Raw genomic sequence first — 26,384 nt, 5'->3', positions numbered from 1 at the left:
ATAAGAAGTATCATTATCTTCCACAATTATATTTTCATGAGGCACAATAGTAATAGGAGCAGCATTATTTGGGAGAGATATCTTTTTACCTCTATTCCTTTTTCTTTTCTTCTTCTTCACCACATCATGTGTGGGTTCAATCCTCTTTTTGGAGCTCCTTATTAATGAGATTGGTTGAATAAGAGGCTCCTCCTCGTTACCTGATTCATCATAAGAAATAATAGGAGGGTATTGGGAAGTCTCTTCCCTTTCATTAGTATTCTCTTTATCTTCTATTTCTTTTCTTTTCTTTATGTAGTTGGCAATATAAGGATTTTCAATACAATTCACCGCACAATACATATAAATTTCCTCTAGATCAAAGCCAAGAAGTTTGTAACGGGCAATTTCTGGAAGATGATTAGTTAAACATTTCATTTCTTCATAACCCATAAGAAAACTAAGTTCATTATAATGTGCAAGGGAAATCAAGTCATCACAATTTTTGGACACGATTAGATCATGGAACAATTTGCACCGCATAGCTAAGTGACCTTGTTCATTGCAAAGTCCACAAGTACGGCCAAGAAAATTTAAATTTTCAGCACAATCATCTAGTATTTCTTACAACAATTTAGTTTCTAAGTACTTATGCTTCTTGCAATATCTATCTTCCCTTTTTGGTGTCTACTTACAAACCCAATGCACTCCACAAAAATTGACATGTTTATAGGAGACATTTCATCATAACTAGTGCAATCATCATTAGTATCATGGATATTCAAAGAATTCGTACTAACAACATTGCAATCATGCTCATCATTCAAATATTTAGTGCCAAACATTTTATAGATTTTTTCTTCTAGCACCTGAGCACAATTATCCTTTCCATCATACTCATGAAAGATATTAAAAAGATGAAGCGTATGAGGCAAACTTAATTCCATTTTTTTGTAGTTTTCTTTTATAAACTAAACTAGTGACAAAACAAGAAACTAAAAGAATCGATTGCAAGATCTAAAAATTACCTTCAAGCGCTAACCTCCCCGGCAACGGCGCCAGAAAAGAGCTTGATGTCTACTACACAATCTTCTTCTTGTAGACGTTGTTGGGCCTCCAAGTGCAGAGGTTTGTAGGACAGTAGCAAATTTCCCTCAAGTGGATGACCTAAGGTTTATCAATCCGTAGGAGGCGTAGGATGAAGATGGTCTCTCTCAAGCAACACTCCAACCAAATAAAAAAGAGTCTCTTGTGTCCCCAACACACCCAATACAATGGTAAATTGTATAAGTGCACTAGTTCGGCAAAGAGATGGTGATACAAGTGGTATATGGATAGTAGATAAAGGTATTTGTAATCTGAAATTATAAAAACAGAAAGGTAACTAATGATAAAAGTGAGCGTAAACGGTATTGCAATGCTAGGAAACAAGGCCTAGGGTTCATACTTTCACTAGTGCAAGTCCTCTCAACAATAATAACATAATTGGATCATATAACTATCCCTCAACATGCAACAAAGAGTCACTCCAAAGTCACTAATAGCGGAGAACGAACAAAGAGATTATGGTAGGGTACGAAACCACCTCAAAGTTATTCTTTCCAATCAATCTGTTGGGCTATTCCTATAAGTGTCACAAACAGCCCTAGAGTTCGTACTAGAATAACACCTTAAGACACAAATCAACCAAAACCCTAATGTCACCTAGATACTCCAATGTCACCTCAAGTATCCGTGGGTATGATTATACGATATGCATCACACAATCTCAGATTCATCTATTCAACCAACACATATGACCTCAAAGAGTGCCCCAAAATTTCTACCGGAGAATCACGACAAAAACGTGTGCCAACCCCTATGCATAGGTTCATGGGCGGAACCCGCAAGTTGGTCACCAAAACATACATCAAGTGAATCACGTGATATCCCATTGTCACCACAGATATCCACGGCAAGACATACATCAAGTGTTCTCAAATCTTTAAAGACTCAATCCGATAAGATAACTTTAAAGGGGAAACTCAATTCATTACAAGAGAGTAGAGGGGGGAAGAAACATCATAGGATCCAAATATAATAGCAAAGCTCGCGATACATCAAGATCGTATCATCTCAAGAACACGAGAGAGAGATTAAACACATAGCTACTGGTACATACCCTCAGCCCCGGGGGAGAACTACTCCCTCCTCGTCATGGAGAGCACCAGGATGATGAAGATGGCCACCGGAGAAGGATTCCCCCTCCGGCGGGGTGCCGGAACGGGTCTAGATTGGTTTTCAGTGGCTACGGAGGCTTCTGGCGGCGGAACTCCCGATCTATTGTGTTCCTCGGAAGTTTTAGGGTATATGGAGATATATAGGCGGAAGAAGTACGTCAGGGGGGCCACGAGGGGCCCACGAGGGTGGAGGGCGCTCCCAGGGGGTGGGCTCGCCCCCCTGCCTCGTGGCCTCCTCGTAGACCCCCTGACGTGCACGCCAAGTCTTCTGGGCTTCTTCTGATCCAAAAATAAGTTCCGTGAGGTTTCAGGTCATTTGGAATCCGTTTGATTTTTCTTTTCTTTGAAACCCTAAAACAAGGTAAAAACAGAAGCTGGCACTGGGCTCTGGGTTAATAGGTTAGTCCCAAAAATAATATAAAAGTGTATAATAAAGCCCATAAACATCCAAAACAGTAGATAATATAGCATGGAGCAATCAAAAATTATAGATACGTTGGAGACGTATCATTAAACCACCCCTCCACGGGCTACTGTTCATCTAGCCCTCCACCAACTACTGTTCAACCAGTCCTCCACGGGGTCCTGTTCATCCAGCCCTCCACGGGATCCTGTTCATCCACCCCAACCGGCTCGATCGACCGGGGTCCTGTTCATCCAGCGGCAACGACCTCTACTACCACGGGGCCCTGTTCATCCAACCCCCACTGGGAACTATTCATCCGACCTCCCACAACGCTCACTGTTCATCAAGAGGCAGCAGGTTCGATCGGGTTCAGTTAGCAGCAGTAGCGAAGGAATCGCTCGATCGGGTTCAGTTAACAGCCAGATCGATCGATCGCTCGGGTTCAGTAACGTATAGCCTGCAGTGTAATCGCTCGGGTTCAGTAGGCGAACGACTCGCTCGAGTTTAGTTAGAGCCCAATGCCTCGCACCCGTATGCGTATGTGTACGAGAGAAACGTGCATCGCTCGGCCCCCGACCATCCACCATAACCGGGAACTCCCTGATATTTTCCTCGCCCTCGCTTCTACCACAGTTTTTTCCGTCATGGATAGCCCAAAGAATGTCATGCAACTGCGTCTCCGGTCCGCCCAGGACAAAGAGCCCATTTTCTGTCATGATTTTTTGTCATAGAATTAGGAGCCCACCACATCTATGATGATACCGGGTTTTGTCACAACTATCGTCATAGAAGTGTCATAAGCATGCCATTTTTTCGTTCGGCCCAGAATGTCACGGCTCGAAGAGAATGAGGGCCCATCGGCCCATCCGAGGACTACGGGCCGGATAGGTTAGTGCCACCATATCCAGGACACCATCACTGAAGCTCCAAGGCGGTGCATGGTTCAGCTCACCGAGCGGCAAGTTGCTCCAGGCCAGCTCGCAGACGCTAAAGCTCCAAGCCGGCGCGTGGTTCAACTCGCCGAGGAACGACAAGTTGCTCCAGGCCGACACTTGGGGAGGGGAGCACGGCGGCACATGCATCGTGGCTGCCGTGGTCGACGCCGTGTCATACCGCGTCTCCCGTGCCTGCAACCGCGCCATCCCCGTCAACGCGCGCGTAACCGTGCCCTGTCGGTAGAGAAAGAAGCCGGCTACATGGACATCGACGAGGCAGCAGCCAGCACGTCCACGCCCGCCGCAATCATCAAGAAGTAGAACACGGGAGGCCGCTGTCGGTTGGGTCCCATGAAGGCCACCACCGAGGCGACATCGGCATACACAGCCGGCGTTTTGTCTGGTCGCAGGCCACCGTCGACCCCTGCCCAAAAACCAACCCTGATCCGTGCAGCTTAGGGCACCCTTCCCCTTCGGCTGAAGCATTAGCCGACAGTTCCACTCCAATGAGTGGTGCGGAAGCGAGCCGCCTATGCGCTGAAGCATATACCTCTGCGTCTCGCAGTTGCCGGACATGGGGAAGACAATGGAGATCCCCGCGGCCGGCCGTAGACTAGTCAAAGGTATCCATGTCGTCGAAATGGATATCCACAGGCACCGGCCGTGGACTAATTTTATCTTAGTCCGGTATCATTTTTAGTTAAATAAATATTGAAAATGTAATGAATTTCGTTTGGTTTATATGAAATATGTCGTGTTTGTATGTATTTCGTCTGGTTAGTTCAAAAAGTATTGAAATGCATGTGAGCAACATTGAATAACAGCGTTCAACATCCATATCCGTGTATTGGTCCCTGTATACTGACGGATGCGAAAAACAAGCATTGAAGATGCCCTTTAAGCAATATATAGGCCGAATGCGAACAAAAACCATAGGTACATCCGTTCGCGAGCACCGCTAGTCAAACAAGCGAGCGAAAACGGATGTCCTCGGGTCAAACCAAATGTGCAGTCAAAGCAATATCTCAGTGCTCAACTGGTCAAAAAGCTAACGTACATCACGGTCTTGGCCATTTAAGGTGTTTGTTCCGAAGTCGCTTCAGTATTTACTTCTGGATTTGACAAAAGCGACCTCGCTCAACCATGATCTCACGGAAATCACTGCACATACGATACTTTCCTTTCGACGTTCGTACGACCTGGAATCCGACGGCGTGCTGCATTTTGCTGCCATCGTGTGGATGATGTTGAACATCGTCGGATGAAAGTTGTCGTATGTATAGCAACGTTGTCACCTAATCATGGCTAGAAACATGATTATGTTTCCAGATCATAGGCGGTAGTATGGTATGGAGAAACGGGAAAATGTCTCAGTCCAACGCCAATTAATGACCATGAGTGTAAAAGAAATCAGGGTGGATGTCGAAATTCTTATAGAACTGCTCCCTCCGTTTTAAATTATTTAGGTCGGAGTAGTTTTTTCTCCACTGGCAATTACTCCCTCCGTTTGGAAATATTTGTCCTTAAAATAGTTGTATCTAAACTTATTTTAGTTATAGATATATCAATTTTATCAATTTTGAAGACAAGTATTTCCGGACGGAGGAAGTACAAACATACTCCCTCCGTTTTAAATTATAAGATGTTTTAACATTTTTAAAAATTTGAATGTATATAGATGTCTATTAGTATGTTTGTTCATTCATTTTAGCCTATATATAGTTTATATTGAAATATCTAAACCATCATATAATTCGGAACGGAGTAGTATTTCTTTTGGCAAGCTACTTTGGTTTCCCATTTTGTCGGTAAACTGCCTGTGTTGAGTATATATAGCTTGCTTGTGTTCGGAGGACGTGAGCTAATGCATTCACTTGCTTGCGTACACATGGAGACGTCGGGTGGCGGCACAGCGCAGCACCACTTCGTGTGCCCCATCTCACTGCAGCCCATGCAGGACCCGGTCACGGCGCCCACCGGCATCTCCTACGACCGACGCGCCATCGAGCGGTGGCTCGCCAACGGCCACGCCACCTGCCCCGTCACCGGCCGGCAGCTCTCCCTCACCGACCTCACCCCAAACCACACCCTCCGCCGCCTCATACTCTCCTGGCATCCCGCGTCGAAGGTGGCACCTGACGTGGCGCCGACGTTGGAGCCCGATGATCCGGAGGTCGTTGTGCTCGTCGCGAAGGTGATGTCCCCGACTTCTTGCCCAACGGCCGATGTTCTCTGCGAAGCGGCGGCGTCTGCCGCTGTGAGCATCACGGCGCGGCGGTGCATGGTGCGCGCCGGCGTTCAGTGGCGCGTGCTCCGTCTGTTCTCGTCGTGCGGTAAGACGAGCTCGCGCGCTGTGATGCCCACCGTTCAAGCGTGCCTGGCTCTCCTTGACGCGCTCGACGTCTCCGCCGACGAGCTCCGGCCTCTCCTTTCCGGCAACCACGACCTCGTCGACGCGCTGACGCACGTGCTGGTGATGCTCGAGAATGGAACCTACTCCGGCGGCGGCGGGAACACGACCAGAGACAGCGCGGTGCGGCTCCTAGACTCCGTGATCGAGTCGGCTGACGTCGTGCTGCTCGAGCGGCTGCGTCCGGAGCTCTTCCGCGCCGTCACGGCGGTAGTGCGCGACCGTACCGTATCCCCTGGCGCGACGCGCGCGGCGCTGCGTGCCCTCCTCAACGCGTGCCCCAGCGGCGACGGCAAGAACCGCGTCCTCATCGCCGAGGCCGGGGCGGCGCACGAGGCCATCGAGCTGGAGCTGTCCTCCTGGCCCTCGTCGCCGAGCGCCGGCAAGAGCAGGCGCGTCACGGAACTTGTCATGGCGCTGCTGGCCCGGCTGTGCTCATGCGCGGAGGGGCGGGCGGCTGTGGTGGCGCACCCCGCGGGGATCGCACTGGTGGCAAAGCGCGCGCTGCGCGTGTCCGCGGCGACCGACACGTCCGCTGTGCGGGTGCTGGCGGCGGTCTGCGGCAGGGCGGCGTCGCCGGAGGTGGTGCGGGAGATGGCCCGCGTGGGCGCAGTAGGGAAGCTCTGCTGCGTGCTGCAGGCGGACTGCGACCGAGACGTGAAGGAGACGGCGAAGGCCGTGCTGAGGATGCACTCCGGCGTGTGGTGCGGGTCGCCCTGCGTCAGCGCCTACCTGCTCTCTAGGTACCTCTAGTTAGCTGCCATGTCACACTTGCATTGGTGCATGGTGGAACTGGAACATGCTCGTTGCGACATCCTGTTGGTTAATTGGATTTGTTGGTTCCTTGATCAATTCTTGCTGGTTTGTAAGATAAACTGAAGTTGAAATCCCGAATTTGACACTTGAGGTATCACTGACATGTGGGGCAGTGGGGGGCAAGAGATGTCATTTTCATGACTCGTGACTCGGGAGTTGTGAGATCTTTACAAACGCTAACCGCACATTACCATGGTTCATCAAATAGTTCAAATAAGGCGGACCAGGAGTCGACGGGTACATCACTGTGGAATAAATACAGTATGAACCATGCATGCATGCGTGCATGCACCACGTGTTGTAATGGGCAAGAGTCAGCAGACTTGGAGCTCCTTGACTGAGACACAACACACATACTACCCCACATCCGTTTCATATCAAATCTTGTTTTGGTTACGCTTACGCAGCTTTCAATCATCGTGTCGGCATATTGATGTAGTGTTCAAATCAAACTTTGTAAAATTTGATCAAATTTATATTTAAAAAATAGCACTCATCATGATATCAAATCGATATCCTCAAATCGGTCATGGAATATATTTTATATTATATTTCATTTTGTATTTAGATGCTATTTTTAAAAATAAATTTGATTAAACTTCACAAAGTTTGACCGAAGCAAAACTAATGTGCCAAGTAATATGAAAGGTAAATCATCGTATTCAACATATGCTACCGTCGGTCATGTCCCTACATGTTAGTTGCATGAAAGTAAAAATGAGACATCGATATCCATCACACATGTGGCATAAAAGGCATCCGCTTATATACTATGTGTGGCATGAGCAGGGGGACAGCCCACACGAGCTGTGTGTGGACGAACAATAAAATTGCCCACACATGTAGACGCAGCTACTTCGTGCCACACATCCAACAAGTACTACTCATCCTCACTCGGCGCGTGTGGCACGAAGCAAATATGCTCACACGTCCTGGCACAGCTACACTAGGTACCTGCGGAATGACGATTTAGTTGTCATCCTGAATGGCGGATGTAGTTATCCGGGGTGACAAATATGGTTGTAAAAGTATGGCAACTCTCTCTATTTTGGTTAACTATAGTTGCCATGTCTAATTTATGATAGTTGTCGCGTGCAAACAAACCATAGTTGTCGTGTGTGATTAACTACTTGCCACATGTATAATAGTTGACATGTGTGTTTACCTAGTTGCCACGTGTGGTTAATCACAGTTCCCATGTATGTTTATCTGATTGCCATGTACGCGCAACTGCAGTTGCCGTCTAGCAAACGATTCATAGTTGCCACGTGTGTTTGCCTAGTTGCCATATACGCGCAATTGCAGTTGAACATACGACTGTCATATGAGCGAAAAGCAGTTCGTCCACACGCGCGTGGACTAGGTGATGGTTGTGTGGGCAGAAACTAGTTCGTCCACACAGCGTAGCTGGCAACCGCGTGCCGTGGGGCGTGTTAGCGACCTGTCCAACGCCCACACACCGGCCTTGTCCTACGTGATACGCAAAAACTGCCTTGGTATATCAAGATTCGTGCAAATTTAACTAGACGATAATCCAGACGTGCAGGCAAGTTGCAATGTTGTCATACGTATGAACGTTAATGTTTCGTAAAAATAAGGGACGTCGGCCTCTATACTGGTCATTCAAGTCGCCAATTACATGCACTAGCTAAATACACCCGTGTTACTACAGGGCGAAATGACAGGATATCCAATTCCGCTTTTGGGAGCATATACTTTTGCCCATCAAAAATGTATTTTTAATATAATTTTCTTTTTTAAAAATAGATGTGATTATTGTCACACTAAAATGCTACCTGCCAATTTTTAGAAGGAAAGCTTGAGTATTTTGATATGTGCAAAATAAATAAATAGTAAGTCGAGCCACAAATGTTACCTCCAAATGTTACACTTATTTTGGTTTTTCACCGACGAAACATTGTCATCCCGTTTCACACTAACAAAAACATCTATGTAAAAATTCAGAATTTTTAAATTTTATTTACTATTTATTTTGAATTTACTATTCATTATGAAGCATATACACCCAAGAGCCAAAATGGCCCTCTCGTGAAATAATATCTAAAGAATTGTGGCATGTGAACGATTGTACTCGGGCGTGGTGGTGTCGACTGCGTTGTGATTGATTGCATGCAAAATTAACTAGTACCTAGCTACTCCCTCGGTCCACCAAAGAGCGTGCGTCTGGCTCCTGAATTTTTCCCAAAATAAGTATACGTCTGGCTTTGCTGTTGGTAATTTTGCATTCACCCCCTGGTCTATGCCTCGACGTCACCACAACGAACGATGACCTGCCAAATTGAAGCCAATCTTCTTCCTCTCCCCCAAACTCTCTCCCTCCCGATCCAATTCCAGATTGTTGAGAGTCAATCATCCAATCCAAGGCCATCGCCGGTCATGCAAAGATTAATGGCGGCCGGTCCATATAAGTTGCCGGTAGGGTGTGCATCACACTGGATCCATGGAAGGCGACAGAGGAGCGGTAGGCAGTGGAGCGGGCGAAGGAGCAGAAGTCGGCGATGGCCAGCGAGGCAAGGTCGTCGCCACGGCCGGTGGCGTGTGACGCCCCGAGACCGACACGCCAGGTGTCTTCCAGTTATTCGCCGACGTTGCCATGTCATTTGCTTGCGTGTTGCATCTTATCATGTCATCATGGGCATTGCATCATCATGTTTTAAAACTTACATCTGTCCCGGTCTCCCAGTTCCTTTCGTTGTCCGTTCTGAATCCAGACACACTTGCACGCGCCCGCGACACGTCCGAAATAGTATTTTTATAAGTGGCCGGAAAATGTTCTCGGAATGGATTGAAAGTTGGCATGCGGTGTTGTTATGTTGTAGGTAGGCCGCCTGCCAAGTTCCATCGCATTCGGAGTTCGTTTGATAGCCCAACCGTTAAAATATAGCGGCAATAGTAGCCGGTCTATCGTCGGACGTTTTCGGTCTCCGGAACCTGTTGCCGGGCTTTCCCTCTCTTTTCTCCCTAGACCATCTACACTGCCCACTACCAACCGCGAGGCCCCAAAACCCCCTCCTTGCACAGTGCATCGGCCCCTCGCGCGCGTCCGAAAGTTGTCCCGAACCTGACCCGGGCAGTCGTCACTGTTGGGTCCGGATCATCCCCAAACGTCTATAAAACATCACCATTTCCTTGTTTGGTCTTTCTAACCTATAAATTCTCAACCGTCTCATTCTAATCGGATGATCCAACTTCCCTCTTTTCCCGTATATATAGTCTACCCCTAGTCTATTTTGGACCTAACCCTATTTCCTAGGGATCCTCCCCAGCCGCCGGCACCACACTCCATCCCATCACCCAGATCCGTCGCCATCCACCTCCTCTGTTTCTGTGCCTGACCAACCCTCGCGCCTCCTCTCGATCTCCATGAATGTTGCTTCCCCTGCCTGAGCACCTCGCCACACCAGCACCCGCGGGACCTCAAGCCCGTGCTCGACGCCCAACCATCGAGCTACTGCACCGGCGCCTCAATCCCGTCGCCTCTCCCTCAACCGGACGCCGCCGCCGGCGACCAGCACCCCCAGGCCGGCCTCGCCTCCCTTCTCCTCATGTCCCCTTCCTCCCTGTTTCCTCTTCTCGTTCTCACGCAAGTATCTCCCGCCCTCTCTATTCTTCGCAGGAGAACGCCATGGAATTGCAGGAGCTCAAGCCTGTCGTTGTCCGCCCGCGACCCCCGCCTCCCGTCAGACTCCACTGTGCCGACAAGCTCCAGCAGGTCCCCAGCGCCGCTCCACCTTGTCTCCAACTCCAGTCACGGCCTCGCCCCGCTTGCTGCTTCTCCTTCCCGTCTGCTTCCTCTACATCAGGCCAGCGCCTCGACGAGAACCCCGCCCTTGCCTCGTCTTGGCCGGTGGATCCGAACGCCCAAGACCGTGCCGCCCCGGATCTCCTCCGTCCTCACCCATCCTGTGCTGTCGTCGCCGTCAGCAAGCTCGAAGACGAAGTCATTGACTCCCCGCGTTCGAAGCCCTGCCGCACCGCGGTTGGACCAGCCTCGCCAGGAGCCGTTCACTCGTTGTCTCGCTGCTCGCGTCGACCCGTCCCCTGCTTCGGTCGTGCGAGCACACGAGGACGAGGCCAACGCCAAGTCTCGCTCCTTTCCCTGCCTCGCTCGATCTCCTCGAACGAGACGACGAACGCCGCGCTGTGCGTTGACCTCTCCAGCGAGGCCCAGCAGTGTCCTCCGTCCCCTGGGCTGGCCCTTCTACTCCCTCTCCACCGCCTTGGGCCAAAGCCCATGGGTGAGAAGCTCCCAGCGCCTCCTGTTTTTTTCATTTCCCTGCTGTCGGGCCAGCAGATTCGGCCATGTAAGTTTTTTTGCATCTGCGATTTTTGCTAAATTTTCCAGAGACAGCGGTTTTACAGAAAAACCCCTAGTCTTCATGCATATAATAACTTATGAATAATGCATCATATGTAAAGACTTTATATGTGAAATATGACTAGAATTTCATCTAGTTTCATAATATCCAACTTTCATGCATGTCTAAAATGTTTAAACTTGTTGTTTGCTTTATTTGCTTAATTGCCATGCTAAAATGATTTATTTCATAACTTAATAACCGTAGCTCCATTTTAAATAAACTTGATATGTAAATGGGGTAGAAAAATGCCTAGTTTAACACGGTGTACTTGTTTTGCATGTTTAACAACTCTAAAATATGGTTTAGTTCAGAACAGTACCAAATCCATAAATATGCATATGGGGATTTTCTGGAATTGTTGTTTGTTGTTTCCGGCCTCATTTAAACTTGACTAGATAGTTAGTTTACTTATGCTTCACCCTCTTGCCATGTTTAGCAACATTTAATATTGTTGGGTACATAACCGAGAGAGAACTAAATAAGTCATGTGGTGTTCCGTCAATATGCAACTCGTTGCATATTGAGCTCCACTTAATTTGTAGGATTGTCTGTGCATTTTGCCATGCCATGCCTCATTAAACCGGACATGCATCATAGTTGGTTGTGCATGATGCCATGTTTATGTGATGGTTGTTTACCATGTTGTTTGCTTCTTTCCGGTGTTGCTTCTTCGGGTTGGTTCCGATAACGTCGCGTTTGTGAGGATTCGTTCGACTACGTCCGTGTGTCTTATTCATGGACTCGTTCTTCTTCCTTGCGCGATCGCAGGCAAGATGACCATACCCTCGAAATCACTTCTATCTTTGCTTGCTAGTTGCTCGCTCTATTGCTATGCCAAAATACCTACCACTTGCTTTATCATGCCTCCCATATTTGCCATGTCAAGCCTCTAACCCACCTTCCTAGCAAACCGTTGTTTGGCTATGTTACCGCTCTGCTCAGCCCCTCTTATAGCGTTGCTAGTTGCAGGTGAAGATGAAGTTTGTTCCATGTTGGAACATGGATTTATTGGGATATCACAATATCTCTTATTTTAATTAATGCATCTATATACTTGGTAAAGGGTGGAAGGATCGTCCTTATGGCTGGTGTTTTGTTTCACTCTTGCCGCCCTAGTTTCCGTCATACCGGTATTATGTTCCTTGATTTTGCGTTCCTTACATGGTTGGGTGTTATGGGGACCCCTTGACAGTTCGCCTTGAATAAAACTCCTCCAGCAAGGCCCAACCTTGGTTTTACCATTTGCCTCACCACCACCTACTTTTCCCTTGGGAGTCGCTCTCTCGAGGGTCATCTTTATTTAACCCCCCCGGGCCAGTGCTTCTCTAAGTGTTGGTCCGGAACAGAGCCACTTGCAGCGCCACCTCGGGGAAACTTGAGGGTTGGTTTTAGTTGTACGTAGTGTTCATCCGGTGTTGCCCTGAGAACGAGATATGTGCAGCTCCTATCGGGATGTCGGCGCACCGGGCGGTCTTGCTGGTCTTGTTTTACCATTGTCGAAATGTCTTGTAACTGGGATTCCGAGTCTGATCGGGTCTTCTCAGGAGAAGGAATATCCTTCGTTGACCGTGAGAGCTTGTGATGGGCTAAGTTAGGACACTCCTGCAGGGTTTGAACTTTCGAAAGCCGTGCCCGTGGTTATGGGCAGATGGGAATTTGTTAATGTCCGATTGTAGAAAACTTGAAACTTAACTTAATTAAGATGCGTCAACCGCGTGTGTAGCCGTGATGGTCTCTTTCCGGCGGAGTCCGGGAAGTGAACACGGTTCTTGTGTTATGCTTGGACGTAAGTAGCTTCAGGATCACTTCTAGTTCACGACCATTGCTTTGCTTCTCTTCTCGATCTTATTTGCGCATGTTAGCCACCGCATATGCTAGTGCTTCCTGCAGCTCCACCTCATTACCCCTTTCTTACCCATAAGCTTAAATAGTCTTGATCGCGAGGGTGTGAGATTGCCGAGTCCCCGTGACTCAAAGATTACTTCGAAAACTAGATGCAGGTGCCGATGATGCCAGTGCAGGGGACACGACCGAACTCAAGTGGGAGTTCGACGAGGATTCAGGACGTTATTATGTTTCCTTTCCGGTCGATCAGTAGTGGAACCCAGTTGGGGCGACCGGGGATCTTTTGCATTAGGGGTTGTCTTTCTCTATTTGGTTCCGTAGTCGGACCTTGATTGTATTCTGGATGATGTAATGTTATTTTTATGTATTGTGTGAAGTGGCGATTGTAAGCCAACTCTTTATCTCTTTCTTATTCAGTACATGGGATGTGTAAAGATTACCCCTCTTGCGACATGCCTACTATGCGTTTATGCCTCTAAGTCGTGCTCCAACACGTGGGAGATATAGCCGCATCGTGGGTGTTACAAGTTGGTAATCAGAGCCATCCCCGACTTAGGAGCCCCCTGCTTGATCGAATCGCTGACGTTGTTGAGTCTAGAAGAAAAATGTTTTGAGTCTTAGGATTATATATATCGGTGAGTAGGATTCGTTTTACTCCTCAGTCCCTTCGTCGCTCTGGTGAGGCCTTCTGATGTAGAAGTTTTGACTCTTCTCTCCTAAAATTTCATGAATTTTTTTAGGATCACGCGGGTATCTTGGAATCGTTCCGATAGTCTTGTGACGAGAACATTGTTCTTGGTGCCTCCTAACATTTAGGGGTTGTGGCAGTGTCCCGGGGAGTTGAGCTCCGAGGTGTTGTCGTCACAATTTTATCTTTGCAGTTCTGGAATACCTGAGTTCACCGACATCGAAAATCTCTTTTATGCAGTTGTTGGTGAGATAACCTCGACGCCACCCAGTACTGGGGCGGGAGTTCGGGGGTATTGCCATAACTCGTATAACGGATGCTTTTCGAAAGTTGAGGTAAATGATTTCTGAAGGTTTCTTGGTTATGTGTTGAAGGATGGATACAGCTAGATGTAGGATTTGTTAGTTTTGGGTGAGATATTATGCTTCCCCTGTATCCCCAACACCTGATTGCATAACCAGAAAGTTTCGGGAGTTTATAAGTGGGAATTCAAGTAGCTCCTAGGATATCTTTCCGATAGATGTATGATATGAAATTGGGGTTCGACGTCTAGTGGTCCGCCTATCCACAGTTGGTTTTACAGTGGCCTCGTTGTGTCTTAAAGAGTCCTTGGCTATGCTGACTCGGGGACGCTTCGTATGTCATGTGCACTGCCTTGTACATGATGGTGTTGGACGATCGAGCCCGTGTGGGCCCCACCACGAAAACTTCGGACGAAATCTCTATCATATGTTTGTTCCAATCCTTTGTTTTGTTTTGAGCTGTGGTATTCGAGTTGCTTCGAATCCATAGTTTTTCCTAAATGGTGTTCTCATATTTCTATGGGAATGCTAATCCTTTTCGATCATCGAGATGGTCATGCCAATTCTTTTTCAACCGGCGTTTTCCTCTTCAAGTGGATCCGATCATTTCAACACCCGCAAGATCACCTCTCGGTTTTCCCAACGTTGTTCATTTCATTCGTCCCCAAGTTGCCTTTGTTTTTCCACCCTCCCATCCTTTTTCTTTAAGGCCTCAGGTTCCTTAATCAAGTATCCATCTTATTGATGGGAAGCCTCTCCATTATTTTCCGTCAATGTTCTTATCCGATGATTCTCAGGAAGATTCTAACGGAGCTTCAAGTTCATCATTCTTCGTTCTATTTCTTCTCCGGTGGATTCAATTCAAGCTTTGTTGATCATATCTTTTTCCTCGTTTCAAATGTTTTCTCATGCCGGTGCACCCCTGAATCATCCACTTCTCGCTATTCAATTGTTCCGGAGTGCTCAAGATATCTCGAAGATTCGTGTTTCCACTCTGCTTTCATTCAAGCTCTTTCGAGGATGTTACCTCATACAAGCTATTTAATTCAACCGGTGCAATCTATCTTTTAAATCATTCCTACGGTGTTTCTTTTGAGTGGGCCCTAACCCACAGATCTTTTCCCAGGATCTTACCTGACTCTTCTAATTTATCCGGAGTGATTCCCAAGTTCTTTTCAGAAGTATGACGTAAGTGTGAATTGTCATCAGTCATATGTCTTTCTTTAAGATCTCTCAAATTTTTTCCATCGTTGGCTCAACCTATTCGCTTTTGATTCTCCCAGAGTGTCTAAACAATTCATGGTGGGGTTTCTCATCATCATTCTCAACATTTGAAGACCGAAGAAGAGTTTTCCTCCAAATTTTACCCGTTCTTTCAAAGATTCATGGTTCTAGCATTATGCCATCCTCTCATAATTGTTTTCGATTGTGAGAATTATTTTCACCTATCCGGAGCAATTCAGGAGCCTTTTTAGTTCGATTCTCCGGAGCCCATCATCTCAGAATTATTCATTCCAGCTTTCAGCTCTCGTTCTCCAAATCATACTGGTGCATCATTCAAGTATTATCTAATCAGCTCGTGATCTGTTCATTCTCTTGTGTCTAAATTTCCCCAAGTATCTTTGCTCGTTTTCAAATTCTTACCGATGATTCATCCCTTTACTTCATTCGTTTTTCAATTCTTACGGTGGTTCGTTCAAGAGTTCTCTTCCTTGGTTATCATATCAATTCATTCGTTCTTTCCAATCCTACCGGCGGTTCGTAGAAGACCTCCCCAAGTTTGCGCTATCTCTCTCTTAATCCTTTCTACAAGAATAAGTAGTATGCAAAATCCATTGTGGATCATCAATTTAATTGGTGAAGGATAAGCATAATGTAATTCTTATTCTTGTTTCATCGAGTAAATTCAATTACTTATTCCAGAGGTTCATCAAAATTCTTGGTTTCAATTGCTCATCTTTTGTCCCGGAGTTCCAAGATCTCGCAATTATATCACCACGGAGATCCATCTAAATCATTACAAGGCTTCACCTTGTGTTTTCAACTTCTCTTTATTTTTATCATCATTTTGTTATCGGAGTTCTTCATGGAGGCTCTACATGGTGGTTCGTCAAGGATTCCTTTCATTCTTCAATTGTCCTCAAGATTTCTCTCGAAGTTAAGATCCGCCAAGCTATACTCTCAAATAAACATGGTGTTCAACACATGTCTTGTTTTGAGGAGTTCAAGCATTCTTCTTCTTGCATTCCGAAGTGCAATTCTTTCTACCTTATCTTTTGAGGTGGTGTTATGTCATTCTTGACAATTTCTTTCGTGTCTCATGATTCAACAGTTGTCAAGAATGAGGTAGTTAAACCCATCTATTTCTTCGAGCATGAGCTTTTCTCAATCCATCAATCTCTTCATTCGAGTTATGTTGGTATAGATTTCACCTAAAGCCTTCCATTGGGAATGTTGCTATTGTGGTGCTTATCAATGTTCCAAGTTATCTTTTTTATCATCTTGGTGGAAAAAAATTCATCTCTTTGGTGCTCTCAATCAAATCAATTGTTTAAGTTAGTGGCAGAATTTCACCTCAAGTTTTGAGATGTTTTCCATAAGCCCACATCAAGTTTATTCTTTTCGTTGTTGATTCTTCCAACAACTCTGTTCAATCCATCTTTGTAAGGATGCTCTTTCTAATTCAATTATGGGAGAAGTTGTCATTTTCTTCTCCGTTCATTTTCTTTCATTGATCTATATTCCATTCTTTCATCGGAGGCTTTGTCACATTGCTCTCTTCGAACCGTCATTTTGTCATATCATGATCATATTCTTTTCCTTTCTGGTCCTTTTAACCGGAGTGTCGTGCCCTCTTTTCAAGTTCTTCCCATTCTATCAAGTCTTGCATCTCTTCTCAACCGGAGTGCTGTATGAAATCTTTCTTACCCTTGTGCCATTATTTCAATCATTCCGGAGGCAGTGTGTTGTTGATTTCATCAAGTATCTTCTCATCTTGTAAAGCTCATCTTCAATTCCTTCCATTTACGGTCGGGGTGCTGTCCAAATCATATCATTCTTATTCCTTCTCTATCTTGTTTAACCGGAGTGTTGTGTCTATCATTCCTCTTCTAACCGGACTCTCATCCAAGTGCTTTCATTTTGCCAAGCTCATATTCTTTACCTTCCATTTCCAACCGGAGTGTTGTCGTAATTGACCTTTAATGTTCCTTGTTCCTCTTTCCTAACAGAGTGTTTTCAACTTCATTCATCTTAGTTGTATTCTTTATTTCAATTTGTTCAACCTCGCATGGTTCTTTGGTTTCACTCATTTGTCAAAGAAGAAACTTAGTTTTACCTTTTATCTTCCTCTTCCGTTTTTTCTCCGGTGCCATCCTAGATCTCGGGACAAGATCCTCTCGTAGTGGTGGAGTGTTTTGACGCCCCGAGACCGACGCGCCAGGTGTCTTCCAGTTATTCGTCGACGTTGCCATGTCATTTGCTTGCGTGTTGCATCTTATCATGTCATCATGGGCATTGCATCATCATGTTTTAAAACTTGCATCTGTCCCGGTCTCCCAATTCCTTTCGTTGTCTGTTCTAAGCCCAGACACACTTGCACGCGCCCGCGGCACGTCCGAAATAGTATTTTTATAAGTGGCTAGAAAATGTTCTCGGAATGGGTTGAAAGTTGGCATGCGGTGTTGTTATGTTGTAGGTAGGCCGCGTGCCAAGTTTCATCGCATTCGGAGTTCGTTTGATAGCCCAACCGTTAAACTATAGCCGCAATAGTAGTCGGTCTATCATCGGACGTTTTCAATCTCCGGAACCTGTTGCCGGGCTTTCCCTCTCTTTCCTCCCTAGACCATCTACACGGCCCACTACCAACCGCCAGGCCCCGAAACCCCCTCCTTGCGCAGTGCATCGGCCCCTCGCGCACGTCTAAAAGTTGTCCCGAACCCGACCCGGGCAGTCGTCACCGTTGGGTCCGGATCATCCCCAAACGTCTATAAAACATCACTGTTTCCTTGTTTGGTCTTTCTAACCTATAGATTCTGAACCGCCCTATTCTAATCGAATGATCCAACTTCCCTCTTTTCCCGTATATATAGTCTACCCCTAGTCTATTTTGGACCTAACCCTATTTCCTTGGGATCCTCCCAGCCGCCGCCACCACACTCCATCCCATCACCCAGATCCATCGCCACCCACCTCCTAAGTTTCTGTGCCTGACCAACCCCCGCGCCTCCTCCCGATCCCCATGGATGTTGCTTCTCCTGCCTGAGCACCTCACCGCACCAGCACCCGCGGGACCTCAAGCCCGTGCTCAACACCCAACCATCGAGCTACTGCGCCCGCGCCTCAATCCCGTCGCCTCTCTCTCAACCGGACGTCGCCGCCGGCGACCAGCACCGCCAGGCCGGCCTCGCCTCCCTTCTCCTCATGTCCCCTTCCTCCCTGTATCCTCTTTTCGTTCTCACTCAAGTATCTCCCGCCCTCTCTGTTCTTCGTAGGAGAACGCCATGGAATTGCAGGAGCTCAAGCCTGTCGTCGTCCGCCCGAGACCTCCGCCTCCCGCTAGACTCCATTGTGCCGACAAGCTCCAGCAGGTCCCCAGCGCCGCTCCACCTTGTCTCCAACTCCAGTCACGGCCTCGCCCTGCTTGCAGCTTCTCCTTCCCGTCTGCTTCCTGTACATCAGGCCAGCGCCTCGACGAGAACCCCGCCCTTGCCTCGTCTTGGCCGGTGGATCCGAACGCCCAAGACCGTGCCGCCCCGGATCTCCTCCGTCCTCACACATCCTGTGCTGTCATCGCCGTCAGCGAGCTCGAAGATGACGCCGTTGGCTCCCCGCGTTCAAAGCCCTGCCGAACTGCGGTTGGACCAGCATCGCCAGGAGCCGTTCACTCGTTGTCTCACTGCTCGCGTCGACCCGTCCCCTGCTTCGGTCGTGCGAGCACACGAGGACGAGGCCATCGCCAAGTCTCGCTCCTTTCCCTGCCTTGCTCGATCTCCTGGAACGAGACGATGAACGCTGCGCTGTGCATTGACCTCTCCAGTGAGGCCCAACAGCGTTCTCCGTCCCCTGGGCTGGCCCTTCTACTCCCTCTCCACCGCCTTGGGCCAAAGCCCATGGGTGAGAAGCTCCCAGCGCCTCCTATTTTTTTCTTTTCCCTGCTGTCGGGCCAGCAGATTCATCCCATGTAAGTTTTTTTTGCATATGCGATTTTTGCTAAATTTTCCAGAGACATCGGTTTTACAGAAAACCCCCTAGTCTTCATGCATATAATAACTTATGAATAATGCATCATATGTAAAGACTTTATATATGAAATATGACTAAAATTTCATCTAGTTTCATAATATCCAACTTTCATGCATGTCTAAAATGTTTAAACTTATTGTTTGCTTTATTTGCTTAATTGCCATGCTAAAATGATTTATTTCATAACTTAATAACCGTAGCTCCATTTTAAATAAACTTGATATGTAAATGGGGTAGAAAAATGCCTAGTTTAACATGGTGTACTTGTTTTGCATGTTTAACAACTCTAAAATATGGTTTAGTTCAGAACAGTACAAAATCCATAAATATGCGTATGGGGATTTTCCGGAATTGTTGTTTGTTGTTTCTGGCCTCATTTAAACTTGACTAGATAGTTAGTTTACTTATGCTTCACCCTCTTGCCATGTTTAACAACATTTAATATTGTTTGGTACATAACTAAGAGAGAACTAAATAAGTCATGTGGTGTTCCGTCAATATGCAACTCGTTCTTCATGGACTCGTTTAGGATTCGTTTAGGATTCGTTTAGGATTCGTTTGACTACGTCCGTGTGTCTTATTCATGGACTCGTTCTTCTTCCTTGCGCCATGTTTAGGATTCGTTTGACTACGTCCGTGTGTCTTATTCATGGACTCGTTCTTCTTCCTTGCGCGATCCCAGGCAAGATGACCATACCCTCGAAATCACTTCTATCTTTGCTTGCTAGTTGCTCGCTCTATTGCTATGCCAAAATACCTACCACTTGCTTTATCATGCCTCCCATATTGCCATGTCAAGCCTCTAACCCACCTTTCCTAGCAAACCGTTGTTTGGCTATGTTACCGCTTTGCTCAGCCCCTCTTATAGCGTTGCTAGTTGCAGGTGAAGATGAAGTTTGTTCCATGTTGGAACATGGATTTGTTGGGATATCACGATATCTCTTATTTTAATTAATGCATCTATATACTTGGTAAAGGGTGGAAGGATCGGCCTTATGCCTGGTGTTTTGTTCCACTCATGTCGCCCTAGTTTCCGTCATACCGGTATTATGTTCCTTGATTTTGCGTTCCTTACATGGTTGGGTGTTATGGGGACCCCTTGACAGTTCGCCTTGAATAAAACTCCTCCAGCAAGGCCCAACCTTGGTTTTACCATTTGCCTCACCACCACCTACTTTTCCCTTGGGAGTCGCTCTCTCGAGGGTCATCTTTATTTAACCCCCCCAGGCCAGTGCTTCTCTAAGTGTTGGTCCGAAACAGAGCCACTTGCAGCGCCACCTCGGGGAAACTTGAGGGTTGGTTTTAGTTGTACGTAGTGTTCATCTGGTGTTGCCCTGAGAACGAGATATGTGCAGCTCCTATCGGGATGTTGACGCATCAGGCGGTCTTGCTGGTCTTGTTTTACCATTGTCGAAGTGTCTTGTAACCGGGATTCTGAGTCTGATCGGGTCTTCTCGGGAGAAGGAATATCCTTCGTTGACCGTGAGAGCTTGTGATGGGCTAAGTTGGGACACTCCTACAGGGTTTGAACTTTCAAAAGCCGTGCCCGCGGTTATGGGAAGATGGGAATTTGTTAATGTCCGGTTGTAGAAAACTTGAAACTTAACTTAATTAAAATGCATCAACCGCATGTGTAGCCGTGATGGTCTCTTTCCGGCGGAGTCCGGGAAGTGAACACGGTTCTTGTGTTATGCTTGGACGTAAGTAGCTTCAGGATCACTTCTTGATCACTTCTAGTTCACGACCGTTGCTTTGCTTCTCTTCTCGCTCTTATTTGTGTATGTTAGCCACCGTATATGCTAGTGCTTACTGCAGCTCCACCTCATTACCCCTTTCCTACCCATAAGCTTAAATAGTTTTGATCGTGAGGGTGTGAGATTGTTGAGTCCCCATGACTCAAAGATTACTTCCAAAACTAGATGCAGGTGCCGACAATGCTAGTGCAGGGGACGCGACCGAACTCAAGTGGGAGTTCGACGAGGATTTAGGACGTTATTATGTTTTCTTTCCGGCCGATCAGTAGTGGAGCCCAATTGGGGCGATCGGGGATCTTTTGCATTAGGGGTTGTCTTTCTCTATTTGGTTCCGTAGTCGGACCTCGATTGTATTCTGGATGATGTAATGTTATTTTTATGTATTGTGTGAAGTGGCGATTGTAAGCCAACTCTTTATCTCTTTCTTATTCAGTACATGGGATGTGTAAAGATTACCCCTCTTGCGACATGCCTACTATGCGGTTATGCCTCTAAGTCGTGCTCCGACACATGGGAGATATAGCCGCATCGTGGGTGTTACATGGCGCAACACGCGACCAAGACAGATCTTGTTCTGGAGTCCCTCACCGTGCTCAGGCAACCAGGTTCTGCCCTCGTCCTCCCTCGTACGTCCTTCGGTGTCGGCGGAGCGGTGTCGAAGCCAAAATTTCCAGGTTCCTTGAGCTGGACAAGGGAGCAGGGGATGGCGGTGAAGCCGGTGTTGGGCACATAGCCGCTGTACCTACGGTGGAACGGCTGGGCAGGACGGCGTGGCGGCAAGTGCTGGGCAAAACGGAGTGACGGTAGGTGCTGTGCAAGCTGGTCTTGGGGCCGACCAGGACACCATGGAGAAGACTAGCAAGTCTACTACTCCGTGAGTACGAGTAGCTCTCTAAATTTGGCGATGCAAGCTGTACCGTGAATGAACAATTGGATAAATAATTTTAACCCAAAGTCCAGCATTGCACCACATCTAATATTACAACTTCTAGTCGGCTAAGGCATGCATGACACTCTCATATAGTTCGTGATCAGAGTCTAAAACATTAGGAAGATTTCCTGCTCGTTCTAGGCCATCCTTGTACATGTGAGGGATCTTGTAGTCACTGTCTCCACCTCTCTTCATGACCTCAATTAAGAAACTTTGTAGTGTTAGGAAAATTTTGTTTATCTTATCGGCATCATATGCATCATATTCATGTTGCACACTGTTCATTAGCTCATCTAAACTGTTAGACACCAGCATATCAAACATGGAATGTAGTGAAGGGAATAGGCCAAGGTCTAGGATATTCATATCTAGTGAGTTCGAGGGTTGTTGCATGAGGCGAATATCAAGCCCAATTTGGGCAACAACATTAAGGAAACCTAGGTCATTACCTGGGACATGTGTAGGCACATTGTCTTGCTGGATCCATATGGTCTCACCTGCGAGCTCTTGAGGCCAAACTGCTTGAATAGCTGGTAGTAACTTTTGAATCAAAAACTCCCTCGACGTTTCTCTCTTAACAGAGATTGTTTTTGTGATTAGTGTCCCTCTTGGACGGTAATCACTTTTCCGAGGGACACTAATCAGTTTTCCTTGGCACTGAGACTCAAGTTAGATTAAGTACTGATGTGCATAATAAATAAAATAAGTAAAGGTTGAAATTCACCTTCTTGATAAAGGGCCAAATGCCTATCTTATGCAAATACCTTCTGCATTGTATCTAGGCCTGGCTATAGCAACCAAAAATATGATTTTTCCAATGAAGTTCTACTTTTGCATAGTCCTATGTGGGTCTTCGTCTGATGGTAGCTTGTAGAATTTCATGGTCTTCTGAGTGGTGTTAAACCACTTTTCATCTATATGGATTATGTTCTGCATATCCCTGAACATGGACCTATTTTGCAAGCTTTGCAGGTCAAATATAGAGAGACAAAACTACAACCTATCCTTTTTGTTTTCCTCCTTCAACTATGGTTTGAGTGTGCTTGATTGTAGTGTGGTCTTCTTCACACCCAAAGCTCTTGCGAGGCTATGTATAGTTCTCCTTTGCCTCCGAGGAATCTCAGCAACCATACTGAGGTCAAGTACAATCCTTTTGGGCCCATAGTTTTTTGGCTTCCTTGATCTTACATCAATGGGTACGTCCTGTCGAAGACACTCCTCCACTCTCCTCCAAACAAGTCTGACCTTGTGCACTGAAACATGGAACATGTTTTCAACTTCTCTAGTTGTGGTCTTCTTTAATTTCCGATTGACACTTCTTGCTAGCAATTATTCATAAATACCAGTCCTTTGCAAATCTATTAAATTATTGTATTTGTCTTCATCATGAACTTGCTCATTATCTTGTTGCTCTTGCTCCACATCCATGTCTTCTTCCAGTGTTGAATCATACATGGCTTCATCAGACTCTGAATAATCAAGCTCTTCTTCCTCAAACTGAATCTCTATATCACCTACATACACACCATAGTCCTCCTCGTCTACTTGAAGGTTCTGTAGAGCCTCATCCATTGCTTGCACTTCCTCTTCCATGCTCTGGAAAACACCACCTTGGTCTTCAAGTTCATCATCTACAAGATGAGGTCATGTGAGTAGTTGAATAAGATTATAATTAAACATAAATTTATCTTACTAACCTGATTCATTGATTCATGCAAGTGCTCTTCTCCACGGACAACATCAGCCTCATGTTCATCTTCTACCTGAAGAGATCGACCCATGTTTAGATTGAAGTGACGTGCGGGTTGGAGTTCTTCATACACGACTTTGAAAATCAAAAGTCATAACACAGGTCAAGCTTTCTTTTTGACAAATTCAAATCTGAATAGTACCAAATTTATTATTTTTAGTTTTTCGAATTATGTTGTGAATTTCTGCCCATAAAAGATTCCAACTTAACTTCTAAAATAGAAATAATGAATTGTTTCATTTAGGAATATTAGTTGCATCTATAAGTAAATCTTCATGAGGCAATGATATAAATAATATTTTCTTTGGCTTGGCTTTGCATAACATGCTCTTTGAAAATTATTTGTCTTGTCGCTTGTACATTGTTAATGTAGTTTCAACATAAATTTATTTTACTAATCTGATTCATCTGGTTCATGCAGGCCCTCTTCTCCATGGGCAACACTAGCCTCGTGTTCATCTTCTACCTCAAGAAACATGTTTAGATCAAAGTGAACAAGAAGAAGGATTGAACAAGAAGAATTGAAATATTAGCAAGGAGTACATGGGTCCATGTTTAGATCGAAGTGATGTTCGGGCTGGAGTTCTTCATGCAAGGCAGCTCTAGCTTTTTCCTATACAGGATGCTAATCCAAGGCAGCTCCATCTTCTTCCTGTACATGCTGCTCATCCAAGGCAGCTTCATCTTCTTCCTTTATAGGTTGGCAATTGAGAACATGGTGCCAGTTCAGATCAGGAAACCTGCTAGCTTCTTCCTCTCCCTCATCTGGTGCTGCTAAGTTCAAGTCGATGGCCATGGATAGTGTGTGTGTGTGTGTGTCTGGTCTACTGTTTGGTCCATGTAAGCTATCTTTGTAGCTAGGATTAGACGCTTGGTCTTCTAATATTTGTGGTGCCAAGTACCTTTGTTGTTTTACTAGTATAACTGGCGGGAACAGTGAAAGTTGGAGGTAAACTTGCTGGCGGGAAGTCATTTCTAGTGGTTGGATTGCTTTTTTCTTGTTTGCGTTAACTGTACACTTCAATCGAAGCAACACAGCCGTTGCTGGCTTCTTAAATGAGGAGAGGAAGGGGTTTTATGCAAAAATCCTTAATTTGTCTTGAAGTAGCCAGATGCGCACCCTTTGGTAGACGGAGGGAGTACACATGTAGCTCGGTGCAAGGCATGGATTTGACAAGAGAAAATCAGAACAGTTTTTAAGCATTAATGGTGGCATGCTAAATCGATGTTCAGTTTCTGAATTTTTGAAGGCAACGCCTCATGACACTTTACTAACTCAGTGGCAACGTTACATCAAGTAGTATAGGAGATAGCAAGAAACTAGGTGCAACATCTACCCACTCATACTTAGTCTGATGATCATAGCTATACCTAGCAAGAAAGTGTGCCAAGCCATTGGCTTCCCTAGAACAGAACGGATAGGAGATAGAAGGAATGACGTGAGTTAAGTGGAACCAATCAGCCAACACCGACACGTAGGGGCTCAAAATATCTAAATTTCTGTTGCAAGCCTTAATGAGCTCCAGACAATCTAATTCCACCTGAACTTTGGTACAAGTCGCATCGTACAACATCTTCAGGCCCCGTCGTAATGTGAACGCTTCTTCAATAGGTGCGTTCATAATATGCATAATTGCTCCGGAACCCTAGCTACAACCTTCTCAGAGAGTTTTGAAGGATAACTGTGACCACTCCACTTCCATCCTTGAAGAAGGATGCATCTATATTTAGCTTCTAATAACTGTCTAATGTTTCTACCATCTTACTTCGACAACGAAGCAGTGGTGCGAACTGCATGATTCACTTTGCTTGCCTGAATAGCGAACATTGATCTTGGTGCAGTTTTAACTCAATATCCTCTCACTAGTTGTCTATCTTCCCACCGGATATATGATATACCCACAACCATCATTTTCTGTAGCCCAAGTTGTCCAAGTACTAACAATTTCCTCGTCACACTCCGTAGAATTTCCTCGAGAACAACAGAGCCAGATTGATCAACACATAGAGCCTTATCAATAGTATCCACAAATCCTAAGGACTTTCAAACTTCTCTGGCTCGATGGCAAGTGAATAACATATGGAGAATAACTTCAGGCCCAGCTCAATAAATTGGACACCGAGGGAAACTTTGATGTGTCTATTACTACGCACACAACCCAGGAACTATCCCATTGATGAGTCCGATTTATGTGATGCTTTTGATCGCTATTTTGTGCCTACATGGCAGGCTTTGTGGAATTTTACTGCGTTCATGCACCTCTTTTTGTTGATATTCCTCAGGTAATGCTTTTTGGACCAAATAGTACTTTTATGGAAGAAAACCCAGGAAATGGTAGTGAAATCACGTATTCAATGTGATAATCAACTACCATAAAAGAATAAGCCAAAGGGCCAAAGGAGGAGCTGCTGCGGAGCATATAGAGCAGAAGACGACGCATCATACGAGCGCGATCGCTCGTATGGGCGGTCGTATGGAGTGCCAGCGCCGCCACCTCGTCAACTATTTTCACCCTGTGAAATCGGATCAAGAATCAGATGCCCAGAAAGACCAGAAACTCGTCCAGAAGGGAGAACCCTATCCTCCGGAGATCATCCGAAAGAGGAGATCGTCATCTTCTCCACCAAGCACAAGGGGGCTACAACATCATCATCACCGTCATCATCATCATCATATCCACCATCGTCATGATCATCATCATCATCCACATCCATCTCATTGT

At 46.1% G+C, this 26,384-nt stretch overlaps 2 protein-coding genes and 1 long non-coding RNA gene across 3 annotated transcripts; all 3 read left to right on the top strand.

The window, feature by feature from the left end:
* The first annotated feature begins 5,385 nt into the window (after positions 1-5,385).
* Positions 5,386-7,008, top strand: LOC125515831 (E3 ubiquitin-protein ligase PUB23-like). The gene has a single exon (XM_048681330.1). The coding sequence runs from the start codon at positions 5,404-5,406 to the stop codon at positions 6,700-6,702; it is 1,299 nt and encodes a 432-aa protein (XP_048537287.1). The 5' UTR covers positions 5,386-5,403; the 3' UTR covers positions 6,703-7,008.
* Positions 7,009-9,284: 2,276 nt separating this feature from the next.
* On the top strand, positions 9,285-11,249 carry LOC125516695 (serine/arginine repetitive matrix protein 1-like). Its single transcript, XM_048682040.1, has 3 exons — positions 9,285-9,324; positions 10,175-10,307; positions 10,403-11,249. Exons 1-3 carry the CDS (start codon positions 9,285-9,287, stop codon positions 11,187-11,189), a joined length of 960 nt encoding a protein of 319 aa, XP_048537997.1. The 3' UTR covers positions 11,190-11,249.
* A 10,170-nt stretch (positions 11,250-21,419) lies between these two features.
* LOC125515829 lies at positions 21,420-24,658 on the top strand. Its single transcript, XR_007287141.1, has 3 exons — positions 21,420-23,559; positions 23,631-23,763; positions 24,083-24,658. It is a non-coding gene; the product is annotated as an uncharacterized LOC125515829 (long non-coding RNA).
* Positions 24,659-26,384: the final 1,726 nt, after the last annotated feature.

Source organism: Triticum urartu, chromosome 6 (assembly GCF_003073215.2).
Source record: "Triticum urartu cultivar G1812 chromosome 6, Tu2.1, whole genome shotgun sequence".
In the NCBI taxonomy this organism is placed as follows: Eukaryota; Viridiplantae; Streptophyta; class Magnoliopsida; order Poales; family Poaceae; genus Triticum; species Triticum urartu.
This window is presented reverse-complemented; position numbering and strand designations above follow the sequence as displayed.

What these genes read in the sequence shown, in the direction of transcription:
- LOC125515831 (XM_048681330.1), top strand. Translation starts at nt 5,404, where the DNA reads ATGCATTCACTTGCTTGCGTACACATGGAGACGTCGGGTGGCGGCACA.
- LOC125516695 (XM_048682040.1), top strand. Translation starts at nt 9,285, where the DNA reads ATGGCCAGCGAGGCAAGGTCGTCGCCACGGCCGGTGGCGT. An exon ending in GTCGCCACGGCCGGTGGCGT is followed by an intron (nt 9,325 to 10,174) that starts GTGACGCCCCGA and finishes CCCCTGCCTGAG; the next exon opens with CACCTCGCCACACCAGCACC. An exon ending in CCGGCGACCAGCACCCCCAG is followed by an intron (nt 10,308 to 10,402) that starts GCCGGCCTCGCC and finishes TATTCTTCGCAG; the next exon opens with GAGAACGCCATGGAATTGCA.